General features: G+C 35.6%; 1 protein-coding gene across 4 annotated transcripts in view; it reads right to left on the reverse strand.

Moving 5' to 3' along the window:
- Positions 1-9,737, reverse strand: part of HBS1L (HBS1 like translational GTPase) — a 79,205-nt gene extending 69,468 nt beyond the window's left edge. For 2 of the 4 annotated variants that reach the window (XM_057738645.1, XM_057738644.1), the window contains exons 1-2: positions 9,553-9,723; positions 6,054-6,119 (exon numbers count right to left, since the gene is read on the reverse strand). In XM_057738645.1, the coding sequence (XP_057594628.1) occupies positions 6,054-6,119; positions 9,553-9,595 (109 nt within the window). In that variant the 5' untranslated portion in view covers positions 9,596-9,723. Of the gene's footprint in view, positions 1-6,053; positions 6,120-9,265; positions 9,349-9,552 lie in introns of those variants that run through there. The other 2 variants (XM_057738649.1, XM_057738647.1) reach the window with 2 other exon arrangements.
- Between the last annotated feature and the right edge of the window lie 6,312 nt (positions 9,738-16,049).

Here is a 16,049-nt window from a genome sequence, read left to right on the forward strand (position 1 = left end):
TAGTACAGATGACAAGCGCTACAGAAGCATGGAAGATTAATCACTGAAGATTGGAGCAGTTATAATAAAGAAGGCAAGAATATCAGAAAAGCTGAAGAAGGGGTGGAAGACATCTTGAACAAGGAGAACAGAGTAAGAGAAATACAGAGCAGTTGAGAGAATTCAATCTATTCTGCTATAATGCATGTTTCCTTAACACAAACTAATTTATACCAAATAGTCAAGAGGGGAATGATGAAGGTATAACATTCAAGTTGCTTTGGTTTATGAGATTTTCCCCTCAACACTTTGTGATGCAAGTACAAAGTTCGATAACACCAACCATAGAACATTATACTGTAATGGGAATTGTACTCTAATGCCAGATAGCCCCACGTTCTTCCTCTTGGCTCTGTTTGGCCATGTGTCCTGTTTTGTGCATGCTAGAGCTTGGCTCTCTAAGACCTGTGAGCATTTTGCCTTTGCAACATTACTCACTAGTTTCAACTCTTCCTTACACTTCTATCAAGCTTTCACCTTTTCGTTAAATGTAAAGTCCTACATTTACTGGAATATATCTTTATTAGGGAATTAATGTAACTTCCCAAATGTGCAAGCATTTTTATTAGATAATTATTGGGTTTATTAGTACTTTAAGGCTGAGTAGTCTGTCATGATCTTATTTTTTCCCAGAGGTTCTGTTATTTTTTAGTACACAATTTTGAAGACCACAAGGTTTTTCAAGAATGTACATATTATACTGTATATATATATATATCACTATTTTCCCCTCTCTTGTGCAAGTAAAATACAATACTGCCATTATAAAGTCAGCATGGTTAAATAGCAGGAAAAATATCCTATTTCACAGATTTTCTAAGATGAACACTTTTCACATTAAAAATCTCTGAATGAGGGATGTGTCTTACAATCAAATGGCATCTTACTATTACGTAATACTTAGCTGAATTTTTTTAAGTGGTACATAAAATAACAATGTTATTTTAGATACAATATAATGTGGTAGTATTAAAAAATGTAAACCAGGCCATTTTGTGACTGATGGTTTTCAAATTACTTTCCTGGCTGTAATAAACTGTTCAGTTTAGCCTAAAAGAAATGAATACACTTTCCCCATCTTCCTCTCATAGCTCTGAACTGTGAGGGAAAACCTAAGACAAATCAAAAATTAAATGAAAGAAGAAATTCAGATACTTCCGTCAACTTAGGAAATACTGACAGGGAAAACAGAAATTATCAAACTTCAGGCTTCTACTCTACCTCCAAGCAGCTATTCTTCCTGGGGGGTTTCCTACCCCCTCCCAAACACAAATCCAACTCAGAAACCTATACTGTGGCCATTGTTTTAGAAGTAAATGATGGCTGGATTAGCCAAGGAAAGGGGAGGGGCAGTGGGTAAGGAAATTTCCCAGGGAAAATAGCCACCAGGGAAAAAAGAAGCATCCAGATCTCTGAAGTTGAAAAGAGAGACAAAAGGCAACAACTATGATTTTAAAAAGTGAGAGAAAAGCAAAGGAGAGAAAAGGATAAAAATAAAATGCTCTTCTTTTCTAAAAATTTAAATCATAAACTGAAAGAAATGCTTTCTGAAACACTGGACACCGATAGTGACTTTTAAAATTTAAAATTTTACATTGTGATAAACATGAAAATTCAGAGAATTCAAAAGCTGACTCCTGCAACTGCCTAATACTGTTTCTTTCCTAAACATCTTAAAATACAAATCATGCGAGGCACTCATTAAAGATACAGCTTTCTAGGCGTCTACCCTGGAAATTCTGGTTAAACCCGTTCTCAGATGGCGCAGGGAATCTATAGTTTTACAATTACTCCCAGCTGACTGGTACCATCAGGGAAGGTAAGGAAACAGCCTGCAAGTCTCCCCTTTCACCTGTCCTAGATGTAGTTCACTTTGCATACCGTCATCAGCTGCTTTCCTAAAACATGACCCCCTTAACTCAAAAACCTTCAATAAGCTAACACTATACACCTAAAATAATATCTACAATATCGCTATTTCCTTTCTGAGCCCTCTTTCCTGCTGCAACTGCATTAATCATGGGAGTCTTGCCAAACACGCCTCACTTAGAGGCTTCTCAAGCACTGTCGTTTCCTCTCTCTAGGATGCCATTCATACTCCCAAATTTACCAGTCCCAATACCACCTCCTTCCAGAAGCCTTTCCAGACTCCTTCAGGCATCACTATTTCTTTACCCACCATACTGTCATTTGAAGGGAACTTTTAACAAGCTTCCTTATATGTTAACTGATGCTCAATAAAGATTCTGAGTTGGAATGTACTGAAAAAGGATAACTACTGTTGAAGTAATCATACAAGGCCATGAGATTGAATCAGCTCTAATGCCTTGGTTGCAAAGGGAAAACCAATCCAGAGTCAATTCCTGTAAAGGCCTAGAAATTAAAAACAACTAATGACAAAAAGCCAACTACGCTCTTCCAAACAATGTAACGGGTTAAGCTGTAGCCAATCAAATAATCTCCTTGTTTTGCTTCATGTCTTCTCTATAAAAACCTTGCCCAGCTCCTGTTGGTGGAGTGATCCTAACCGCTTCCAGTTTGGAGGTACCTGATTCAAATGGATGTTTGCTCAAATAAACTCTTAAAAATGTTAATATGCCTCAGTTTATCTTTCAACACGTCTAATTATATTAGTTGAAACAAGGTTTATAACTGTTTAAAGTTTTATTTACAGGCTCTCTTTGCTATCCCCAGCTCCCTAATATATGTTCAATATTCAGTATTCAAGTCAATCTTTCTAAAGAAAAAAAAAGAAACTGTAACATTTAGAAATTACCTTTCCATCAAGAAAATTGTGCTTAGTAGAGTTTAAAAAACACACACGTTAAATTTAGAGAAACTCCTATTAATTGATAAAGTTGCTCAATTACCAGAATTTATTAGACCATGTATACGGTCATCGATTCAATGACATTAGCTGCTTCTTTAAGAACAGAAGGCATCCTTCTAAAACTATTCATTTTTTAATTGAAAACTGCTTGGAAAAATATACCACTAATGAGGAAAAATAAATGTCTGATCTGATATTACTGCTTTTTTACACATTTCAGAAAATTTTAAAAATACCAGTTTGTCACAGAAGAAAGTGAAAACCATTTAACTATCTCCTGCTTTGATAAAGTCGATTAACTTCCTGGAGCATACAAAGGTAACTCAAAGTAGGACTGTCCTGAATATGAACCACACACAAGACACATATCAAGAGCTGTGAGAGACAAGGGATAAACTAAGACCTCAAAAAAGGCCATAAAAGCAAATCTCAGAAAAACACCTTCAGAATGCCTGACCTTGTGTACTGTTAGCTCATTACTCAAGATTAAGCATGATTTATTTAGACAAGCCTAGATAAATGAATGCATTAACCTGCAATATTAAGATGTCTTTCAGTAGCACCTCCCTCTATGAAGGTTTCCTTGTACAAGCCATAGTCAACCAACTTCTCAACTTCTAAGTCCAATAGACCTTAGCTCCTGTAATTATCTCTTGAATCTATTTCCAAATCCACTGCTATTACCCCTGTCCCAAACAAAGAGTTCTCAAAGCAAGCATCAACATACCCTGGAGGGTTTGTTAAAACAGTAGCTATGGGCTTCCTAGGTGGCGCAGTGGTTAAGAATCTGCCTGCCAATGCAGAGGTCACGGGTTCAATCCCAGCTCCAGGAAGATCCCACATGCCACGGAGCAACTATGCCCGTGTGCCAAGAAAAAAAAAAAAAAACAGTAGCTATGCCCCACCCTCAGAATTTTTGACTATGGGGGGGGGGCAAGAATTACTTTTCTAACAAATTCTCAAGTGATGCAAATGGTACACGGACCACATTTTGAGAACACTGTCCTGAGATATCCTCTTCTCCTCTAGATCAGTATAATAGTCTCCTAACTACTCTACCTATATCCACTTATGTACTACTTTCAATCCAGTCTCTACTATGTATGATTTTTAAAAACTCAAATCCAATTATCACACCCAGATCATCTTCTGAGTTTCATGAACATGCCATGAACTTTACTTCACTTATAACACTAGTTAGTATTACCAGACATTACTTTGTCACCTAGTCAACTGATGATGATGAATTGTAGGCACCCCAAAAGGTTAACCCATAGAGTTTTCCCTGGAAAAAGTGAAATTTCTTTTATCCCTAATCCCTACAAAAATATGGTCTTTTTTGAATCACTGCATAAGAAGCTTTAAAGGAATGCTGACTAAGCCACCTCTCAGCTTCTAACCCAGTCTTCTTTACACTGTTCTGTGATGCCTGGGGTTGAAGTCTCAGCAAAGCACATTTCTACTATGACAGCTGGCTCCCTTTTAAGATCAGCCAACAGGGAGATGCTAAAGGGAGACTGGAAGGCCAGAAAAGGAACACACATGCTCCTTTCCTTTTTGCTTGTTATCTGGTTACGGTCACTCCAGCAACATTTCATCTTGCAGAAATCATTCGTTCCAGTAACCACAATTAGTATCACTTTGCAGTTTTTCCAAAACCCCCAAAACCAGCTTCAACCATGACCAGAGAGCCAGTTAGAATTCCCTCTTCAAGAGGCTGCACCCCAGCTTCACAGCATCCCTTCAGAGACACCAGTACCAGCCATGCAGCATCCCCTCCTCAGATCTGAGTCCCAGCTACACAGCCCCTCCTCTGAACTTCCATGGCAAAGCAACAAAGCAAAATTCTTGTCACACATCTAGGTACCAGCTCCAAGGAGCCCCAACAAGGGTCTAAAAGGCTGGCTTCAACCTTATCCACTGGTTCCCCTAGGAATCAGAGATGATAAATGCTTCTCAAACTTACTACCTCCTTGATACTTTGGTTTGCATTTTTAGTTCTCTAATACCTAGTCAACAGCTTTTTATATTAAAATCTCTCTGGCAAAATAACTAGTGCAATTTCTATCTGCTAACAAAATTGTGGCTGATAACAGTGTAACATTAAAGGAAGAAGGGAAAGGCTCTGATTAGTTAGGCTAAATGAACAAAGTACACACAAAGAACTAGATGCATTACAGAGTAATAAGTAACAGGAAAAAAGATGACAGGAAAGGTAGAGGTGCTAGGACAATTTCTAGAGCACCTATGCCTTCATAAAGAAAAAGAAATTCTAAAAGGTCAGAAGAGACATATTTGGTCTTCAGAGACTAAGAGGAGGCTTAAGGCAGGGACAGGTTTACAAGACAGCTCAGCAGACTACAAGGTATTAAAGACAAAGGAGAATGATGGACATTTTAACTACTATATTAAATCTTTCAACTTGTGGGAAATGAGCTTTATAAATTATATTTATGCTGTACATAACTATATTTACTTGTACCTGCTTTTATGGCATAGTAAAATTTAGCAGGGCATTTTAACCAATAGTTTATAGAGTAGGCTAAAATTTGAAGACATGCATTTTAGGGAAAAGGTCTGGATCAAAGACACTGTTTCTGCTATAAAGAACATAGGAAATGTTTTCATTATATGGCTGCAAAGAAGAAATTTTTCAGTAGATGAGACAGAAGATGCAGCTCAGATGTGGAATCCTATAGGAATTTGAACTCTAAATCACTTTGCAGCTTCATCAGAAGTTTGAACTACATGTATTTGGTTTACTTACAGTAGATAAAGTACTGTAAGAAGGGAAGTCTATGCAAAACACTTCAGTGTTTCTAATATTCAAGATTTTCCTGGGATATAAAATTAACTATCTGCCTTCAGAAGTTTTAGATTTTCATTATTGACTAAATTACCATTTTAGTCAATCTAGATTAGCTGCATGCTGCAAAGAATATTGGAAAACCATAGTTTTCAGTTTTCTTCAAATTGTTTAAATGATGGAATCAAAACTTTAAATTCTATTCATAAGTAAAGAAATTATTTTCTATACCTTTAAAGTTAACATACAATTATCTTTCTAAATGGTACATAACATTACAGTCTTCTGAAACATGCTAGTCCCAGAATAACAATAACACTAACTTAACATTTTTAAATAACCAAATATTGAAAATTAAATTATTTAAAAAAAACTCACCTGTTGATGGTGAAATACAATAATCATCCTCTACAGACTGGCCATAGAGATCATCATCTTCAAAATCTAAAATAAAAATACAAGCGATAAATTACTTACCACTTCTTTTTATATTCTTAGTTATTAATGAGGAAACATCTGAATTCTCTCCAAAGTAAGTTGTTCATCTAAATTAAATGAACTTAGAATGTCTACTTTTCAAAAAAAATTCTAAAAATTTCACCCAAAGTAAGTATTTACTGACTTTCTATATTTATAAAGACATACATGTTTTTAGATTTTTAAGCTGAGTTTTAAGAAATTCTTCCAAATTTCCACTTCGTGTGATCAAAGAATAATTCCATAGATCATGTACTTGAATTGTCTTTCCAGTATTGACAAAAATCTGAAATAAGCCATCCATCCACTTTTTCACCAGGTGCCTGCTCTAACCAAAGCATTTCTTTTCCATGTAACTGACTACTGCAGGGTATACACTCAGACCATGAAGGCAGTTTTTCTTCATGTAAACCTAGGTAATGTACAAAACCCAGCTTATCCTAAACTCCCCTCTGCTCTAGCTAACTGGGTTTTTTTTTGTACTGACTAGAATATGCTCTTTGCCCAGATATTCCTAAGGCTGTTTCCTTCTCCTAGTTAAGGTTCCAGGTCAAATGTCATGTATTTTAGAAGTCTTCTCTGACCACTGCAGGCAAAGCAGCAAGCTCTGTCTGCCACTTTTATTCTCTAGAACACTCCTCTTATTGAATGTCTTCAAAGCACCATTCCTGGTTCACTCCATGAGACTACAAGCTTCTTCAGGGCAAGACTGTCTAGACAACGGACACGTTTGGCATAAATTAATACTTGTTTTATTATAAATTAATTAACCAAACAATCTATAACTAAAAACCCACAAGGAACATATATATGTTTACATAAATGTATTTATTCATTCAACAAATACTACCACTATGCCAGGGGCTATTAGAAACATTTGGGGTGCAAGACTGAGTGACAAGCACATTCCCAGATCTCTACAAACCTAAAATCTACCAAGGAAGACAGACAAAAAAACGGGCAATTACAAAAGCATACTACAAGTGTTTGAGACATAAGAATACAGCACGATTTGGGAACACACATAAGAACAACAAAAACAGAACTGGGAGTGGGGTGGCTAGGGAAAGATCCCCAGGAATATTATATTTTAAACCAATTCCGAAGGACAGTTAGCTAATTTCTGAAGGTATTCATGTAGCAGCAGCAGGAAGAGCATGTTCAAAGGCTGAGACCAAATATTTATGGCAAAGAAAAATTACATAAATGCTACTATTGGATAAAAATGTGTAACATTCAATAAATTATTAGATCACAATCCCAAGTTAATAAAAAATTATTAGCAAATAAAAGAGAAGCCATTCACAAAAAAATATATTTGGATATGAAAGACAACAAGAATCTTTTTATACTGGGTCAGTTTTTCAATACTGAAGTGAACCCTAAAAATGTCACAATATCAAAAGATAAAGAGAATTCTTTCCTGGGATTTTTGTAAAGTGGTTCTTTTCCTCAACAATATTTTGGAGTATTTACTGCACATAAAGCATCGTACCAGCTACTAGAGTAAATATAAAAATAAAGTATGGGCTTTACCTTCCTGGGACTTTTATTAATTAGTAAGTGAGGCAGTAATGTAAAGAACTATCATATTACAGAGAAGAACAAAATGAAAGTTAAGTAGAGGAACCAATAGGTTTGGAGCACAAAATCTCTGTAAGGAAGTTATATTACTTTTGGGAATTTTTAAATTATTATATGAGAGAAGAAAAGCTTAACCTGAAAGAAGAGAAAAAAAAAACTGAACATTTAAGTACAACTTTTACAAGCAGGAAAAGGAGATGAACCTCTGATGCTACAGGAACAGCTTGGTTATGATGTCATCAACTATTCCAAAGAAATTTGGCAACCTGACTACCTGATCTGGGTTTGCTAAGGTGAGAAGATACTTAGCACTCACTCCCTCAAACCAGGCATCTCTTCTTTGGGGTGCCTTCTTTCACATAGAAGTTCTGCTTAAACTCCTCCAACTCATTCTGAACATGTTCTCACTTAAGTAGTTCCCATAACACTTTGTAAGCACACTTTGTAGCATTTCATAATCATCTGTCACTTGTGTAACTCCCTCAAACATCTTGCTGTTGGTCCCCAAAGCTCAAACAGTACTCTAAGCACTCAATTAATGTTGATAGAGGACATGATAAACATCAATTAAAGAAATGAGTAAGCAGTAATTAGGCCTATTCATGTCTTTTACAGTATATTCGCAAAAATATCTCCCAGGCTAAAGTCATTTCTCAGGTAACAGTGGTCCACAAGCAATACTTAACGTCCACTGTAATACTTAAAAAGACTTCCATTCTGTAGTGACCACCAGGAACCTAACGTGTGCCAGGCTGACTGGATCACTGTCTTCAAATGTAGCACAGGATGTTAGCTGCTGCTATGATTAGAGCATACTGATGGTCTAGAATACTCTGCTGGGAGTGTTAAATAACAACCACCAATATACTAAGCACGCTTCATGCGCTGTACTCAACAAAGTGATAGACCTTTATTCGTTTGCGCTCTTTCATACTTGTTATAGTTTTAGCTTGTATGATGCTTGGTGATGCCTATAATTATCCACTGCGTAGAGATGCCGCCTTCGTCCCAAACTAATTCTCTTTTTAAACTCCTGGACAACATTCATATTTTTTTCTTTTATTTCACTTTTTAAATCAATAAGTCCTTTTAAAAGCCCCCTTTCTTCTAGTACTACTTTTTTTCCCCAAAACTACATTTACATTAAGCACGATCAACCAAGAACTGAGATCATCTGATACACACCTCAAAATCATCTGGTCAACTTACTCTTTGGGTCTTCTTAGTATGTGTAATTTTTTTCTACCATCTCCTAAGTTTCCAATTTAACTTGAAAAGCATAGAAAATAAGTTAGTCAGCTAACTCAAACCAGGTTCTGCACTAAGGGTGTATGAAGAAACACACAAGATTTATCATGTGAATCTAACAGTTACGGCAGAACAGATGAATGTAAGCCTTAAGTCAATTCATGTTTTACAAATAAGAAAGGTTCATGGGCATTTTTGAAAGGAGGGTCGGGGAGAGGAGCTCGAAGTAGTAGAGTATAGCCGATCTGGGAGAAAGCAATGGGAGAGGTCATAATGCTTACGTGGGTAAGTATCACTGGATCCCAACCTCTTCAAAAGTCCTTCCCATAAGAGGCCCTGCAGCACCTCCCCTGCCCTAAATAAAATCAATTCCAGAGGGCAAAAATCAAGATTTAAAACAACGCCATTCGCTGGCACGCAGACGTCCTGTAATTTTCTCCAAATGAGCCTCCTCTGAACTCCAGCCTGGCACACCGACGAGAAATTAACATATGGAAGTGGGGGCCAACTGGCTGCGAGCCCGGCTGGAACGATAAAAATGACGTCCCGGCATGACCCTGCCACTTACCTTCATCGTAGTTATAGCCTCGGACATTCCGATGCCGGGCCATGACGGCGGAGAGGGTGTTCGCCACAGCCCCTTACAAACTACCGGCTCAGATACTGACAAGGCGCCAACTGCGGCCTGGTGAACACCTATACGCCATCTTGGCTTCCGGCAGGCCTCAGCGCGGAGCGCCTGCGCATGCGCGACGTCTTATCGGAGTACGGCAACCTCTCAGGGTCACCCGCCTGCCTGAGGACGCATGCGCCCTCATGCTCAGGGAGGGGTGCGTTTCGGCGTTGCCCCGCCCAAAGATAGTTGACTGACGGGGCTTTCGAAGGAGACGACCTCCACCAACTGTAATTTGTTTGGACCAAATATCTCGAGTCGGGATGCTTGACTTACGCCAGTGTTCCAGATTATTTCCCAATTTGGTTTCTGATAATGTAGTGAAAAAGCTGACTGTGCTCAGTAAGAGCACGAACTTTGTCTTATCCAACTTTCATCTCTGCGGCCTACTTAGCCACTAATAGGCATTAACAAACTTGTATACGTTTGTTGTAAGAATTAGTCCAAATTTTAAAGGAGAGAAAAAGGTGCTTCTTAAAAGGGAATATTTTCGTTGAGAACCTGGGTATAATAAGTCACCATGCATTTGTATATGTAATTTGTGGTTTCGTGTATGTGCTCCATCCTGCATTAATACCTCTAGTAAACAACTATCTGCCCTTAGCCATGTAAATGACTATCATCAGCATCATAAAGAATTCATTGAATCTTCATTCAACACAGAAACATGCTAGGAGTATTAAATATAGCTTCTTAGACACACACTGGCCTTAAATGGTGATGAAAGTTATTAATGAATGAATTTATGACCTATTATTAAATGTCATTTCTTAGATCACGAAGTGAATCATGCTATGTAAACCTCCTTTTTATACTGAAGAAACTACACTTCAGTTTTAGTTTTATGTTTTTGAAGTGTTGATACCTTACATCAAATTCTAGAAATAAAAGCTTATTGGCTTTTTTATTATCCATGATGGAAAGAAATAATAAATTACGCAAATTCAACTCATATTTGTAAGTGGCTTAAATGGTAATTTATACGTTTCAAATGTGTCTAACTACCAAATGTTTGTTTTTAACGATTATTGCTGTTCAATGTAACTTCAAGACAATATTTTATGCAAAAATCGTTGCTGATTTTATCTAGCTTAAGTGTTTTCTTAGTTTTACACTTTTAGGTAATGTTTATGTTATCACCTCTTTCTTTGTCTGTAAAGCAGAGATAGTAATAGTATCTAACTTACAGAGTTGTGAATAATAATTTATCCTTGTAGGAGGATTTCACACAGACATGACAAAGGGTTTGGGCTATGGATTGTAAATTGTGACTAGAAGTATTCTGGGGCAAGGGAGGAGCTGCAAAACTAATGGAAGATAAGGGATGTTTCAGTAAGTTTGTACAGATCCATTTCAGCATCAATTCCTAGTCTCTATTGATAAGGGTGGTATTTTATCTCTCTTCCTGGTATAGGAAGAACACTTTTCTCATAGGAAATTTTATGACCTGCTTTTAGATGCAAAGGAAAAGGCCTGAAAACCCTTCTTAGTGTTTCTCAAGTTACTTCAATTTAAAATAATCGATATACCAAAGCATATTTTAGGGTAACATGCTCTGAGCTCCTTCAGTACTCAGTTAATGCTAGTTCTCTACCCCACTATGGAAAGCTTTATGTTTGTTTCTCTAGCACCCTTAATGTCTGGCACTTTGAATGTTTGCTAGATAAATTAATGAACTTTAAAAGATAAATATAATATCTTGATATGAAATATTTAACAAATACCACAAACAGCTATACAAATAATTCATTTGAATATCAATTAAAAAAAAAACTTAAGTGAAAGCATAACTACATTATAAATTTTTTAACACCTTTATTGAAGAATCATTGACAAGCAATAAACTGCACATATTTGAAGTATACAATTTGATGAGCTTTGACATATATATTCACCAGCAAAACCATCAACCCAACCAAGATAACAAACATATCATTGCAAAAGTTTCCTGAAGTATCTTTATTATCTCTTTCTCCTGCCCCTCACTGCCTTCTCACCCTGGACTTAGGCAAAAACTGGCCACCTTTCTGTCACTATAGATATAGTTTGTATTTTATAAAATTTTATAGAAGAAATCATATAATATTTCTTTTCTTATCTGGCTTCATTCATTCAGCATAATAATTTTGAAATTCATCCATGCAGGTGCTTGAATCATGTACAGCTCTTTGTATGAACATTAACTTATTTTTCCTGGGTCAATATCTAGAAGCAGAACTGTTGGATTATCAATATGATATGTTATCTTTAGCTTTTTAAGAAACTGCCAAATCATTTTCCAAAGTGGTTGCAATATTTTACATTCCCATCAGCAACGTAGTTCCATTTTCTTCATAACCCTGCCACACTTGGTATGGTCTGAAGATGTTGTATTTGTTTGACATTTCTATATCTTCTTTGATAAAGTGTCTGTTTAAACCTTTTTTTGATTTTTGATGTCAATTTTAATTTTACTTTGGAGGATTCTTTTTATATTCTGCATACAATTTCTTTGTCTGATATATAATTTGGACATACCTCTTTTCAATTTGTAACTGGCCTTTTCTTTCTCTTCATAGTGTCTTTCAAGTAGGAGATTTGTTAGTTTTAATGAAGTTCAATTTATCAATTTTTAATAATGGATTGTGCTATTGATTTCACATAAGAAGCCTTAGCCTAACCCAAGGTTACAAAAATTTTCTCCTGTTTTTAAATATTTTACAGTGTTGGGTTCTATATTTAGATTTATGATCTATTTTCAGTTGATTTTTTTTATATAATGCAAGATTTGGATCAAAGTTTGTTTTTTTATGTGTATTTTCAATGGTTCTAGCACCTTTGTTGAAAAGATGGTCCTTTCTCCACTGAATTGCATCTTCATATTTATCAAAAAATCAGTTGTTCATATACATGTGGTCTATTTCTGAACTCTTCATTGTGTTCCATTGATCTACTGATCTGTTGATCTAGCTTGACACCAATACCATGCTGTCATGATTATTGTAGCTTCAAAAATCTTAAAATCAGGTAATGTTAATCCTCCAGCTTTCTTCTTTTTCAAAGTTTACTTAGCTATTTTAGGTTCCTGGCATTTCTGTATGAATTTTAAAATGAGGTTATCAATTACTACAAATATCCCTGCTGGGACTTTAATATTTTGTTGAATCTATAGGTCAATTTGAGGAAAATTGACATTTTAAATATGCAGTCTTTCAACGCATGCACATCATATGCTAATTTCTTTCAATAATGCTTTCTAGTTTTCAATGACTGGTTTGCACAACTTTTGAAGATTTAATTCTAGTTATTCTATAATATTTTTATTCTATTGTGAATAATATTTTTTTTAATTTCAAGGTAAATATAAATAATAAACTATTAAAATTAGTAAGTTGTTTAGCACCATCAATACACACAAAATTGCACTTATGTGTAATAAGAGCAAACAGTAAGGCAATAAAATTAAAAATAAATTAGCTATATTAGCATAAAAAATATCATTAAATACTTAGGATGAACATAGGAAAGATGTACAGGCCCTAAACTGAAACTAGAAAACACTGGTGAGAGAAATAAAGAAAATAACATTAAATGGAGAAATATACTATGTTCATGGATTGAAAGAGTCACTATTATTATATTAAATGGAAAAAATGTCAATTTCTCCCAAGTTAATCTGTTTGATGTTACCCTAGTCAATTCCTACAAGTTTTTTTGGTGGAAATTGACAAGATTCTGTAATTGAAAAGGAGCTGCAAAAATCCTAGAATAGCCAAGACAATCTCAAACAAGAATCAAGTTGGAGGACTTACACTATCACTAAGACTTTCTTTAATACCATAGTAAGTACAACAGTGTGATACTGACACAGGATAGACAAGTGTACCATTGAAACACTGTGAAGAATCCAGAAAGAGATTGTCACATATGTGATCATCCAATTTACAGCTGGATACCACTGCAGTTTAGGAAGGAAGAGGATAGTCTTGTCAATAAGTTGTTTTATCAGAACTGTAGGAAAAAAAATATAAGAGAATATCTTTAGACCATGAGGTGAGAAAAGATTTTTAATCAGGGCACAGAAATCACTAACCATAACATAAAAGATTCATAAAGTGAACTTTATTAAAATGAAGAACTTCTGTTCATCAAAAGACAACATTCGGAAAGTAAAACGGCAAGCTGTAGCCTAGAAGAAGATAATTGCAGCAAATATATCTCACAAAGAATTCATATTCTAGAGTACACAAAGAAGCCTAGCACTCCCCACCCCACCCCCCAAAAAAACCCAATTTAAAAATGAGTAGAAATCCCAAACACTTCACAAAAAAATAATATCTGTAATGGGCATTGAGCATCCTCAACATCTATCATCAAAAAAATGCAAATAAAATCATAATGGGTGTAACCCTGTGAGAATGACTAAAATTAAAAGCACTGACAATAGTAAGGATTGGCAAGAATGTGAAGCACTCGGATGTCTCATAGCTAGTGCATGTGCAAATGGTATAACCACTTTGAAAAACTTTTGGCAATCTTGCCAAATACTAAACATTTGTATGCCTTGTGACCTAGAAATGCCACATCTAAATACAGACAACAAAAATCAGTGCCTGTACACAAGAATATTATAACAATTTTATTCATAATGGCCCCAAAATGTAAACAAACCAAACATTTTTCAATAGTAGACTAGATTAATAAATTGTGACATATGCATTTAGTAGGAAACTATACAGCGTTGAAAAACAGCAAAGGAGGTTTTACACGTATGTAAAGTTTTATTGTGCTGTATTGTATATTTAAGATTTATGTACCTTACAGTACATAAGTTATACCTCTATAAAAAGCTAAATAGAAAAAAAAATGGGGGGAAAATCCTTGCTATTTTCAAGCCTATCTTTGATATGGAATAAGCAACTGTATACTGTATGATTTTCAACTATTTCCTTTATAGTCTCTTAGTGTCCAATCTTAAAGATATATATAGAAACTAAGAACTTTAATATATCTGGGTTGGAATTCATTTGGTAATATATGAGTATTTCCTGGAGTGCAGTTTGTTTTCTGTTTTCTGTTTTAAACCAATCAATTTAGACTTAAATTTAGAATTTTCTATTGTTGCTAAAACAACACCACTTTGGCAGCTACTTAAATACTCATAGGAATTTTGGAAAATACATTATAGTGACTTCTGTACTCCATACTTCTTAAAAAGAAATAAAGGAATTGATCTTAATGATTAAGAAAGGAAGACAGGGAGAATCATCATAGTTGTGACAGTAAACACAGCATATGAGGAAAGTTCTAGAGTTTTCTAACAAAATGCCTAGGAAAGTGTGGCCTGTACTCCAAACTGTAAAATGGCATGTAGGTAGAGGATACTTTTGGGGTCCTTTGCAGTTCTGTATGATTATACATTAATAATGTACATTTATTCATCTTTATTATCACCAAATATCTGTAAAACTATAAACATATGACTTACTTTTCCTCCTGACCTTCTAAATTCGTTACATAGCCCTCTGTCTGACCTAATGATGTTCTTACCCTCCCCTATGGAATTTCCCCTGACTACCTTCATGTATTATTCATTTTTTTTCCTTTCTTCTTTTTCTTTCTTTCTTCTTCACTTTCTTTTTTAAACATACATTTAGCTGAGTGAAAACTGGCAAGATCCAGTGAATAGGTCCTACATCAAGATAAAGCTTTGCCCCCAAAGGGCTTGAGGCCATCCAGGGATTGCTTGTTTGACAGAAGCATTGATAGCATAACTAAACAAACAAGAAGGTATTCAGGGAAGCTGAAACAGATCTTCAAAGAAATTCAGTGGGTGATCTTTAAATTTCTGTGTGGTATTATAAAGCTTAATGCAGAACATATCAAAACTTTGAAAATGCAGTGGTGGGGTCATGAACTTCATAAGGCAGAATGACTCCCTATAAGAACAAAATAGAAGTCAAAGTGTTCTATATTTAGATGTGAACTACACTCAGTGGGGAATACCAACAAAACAATGATGCCTGGGCACAACCTTCCTGCACAGGTAACTTCTTCCAGCGACCAATCCTGGGCTGACTGTCAAGCACTCCATCATGAAATATGATAGTAAATATGGTTCCAAAATTCTTTATTGTAAGATTCACTTTTTCAAGGTTCATGTTGTTCTAAATGTTCTAGAAATAACTAATCCTCCAGTTTAAAATCTTTCAACAGAGCCACATTACTTACAAAATAAGTTTCAATCCTTTGAAAGACATCGGCATCGTTTGTAATTTCTCTGCTGCCTGCTTTTCCATGTCACCTGCCACCACTCCACCAACCAACCTGATGCAATCTAGGCCACAGTTCCTACTTTTAGTGTTTCATGCTCTTCCTCCCCCCAGGACATTTGCACATGCTATCCTTTCTGC

The sequence above is a fragment of the Hippopotamus amphibius genome, chromosome 6 (genome assembly GCF_030028045.1).
Source record: "Hippopotamus amphibius kiboko isolate mHipAmp2 chromosome 6, mHipAmp2.hap2, whole genome shotgun sequence".
Classification (NCBI taxonomy): Eukaryota; Metazoa; Chordata; class Mammalia; order Artiodactyla; family Hippopotamidae; genus Hippopotamus; species Hippopotamus amphibius.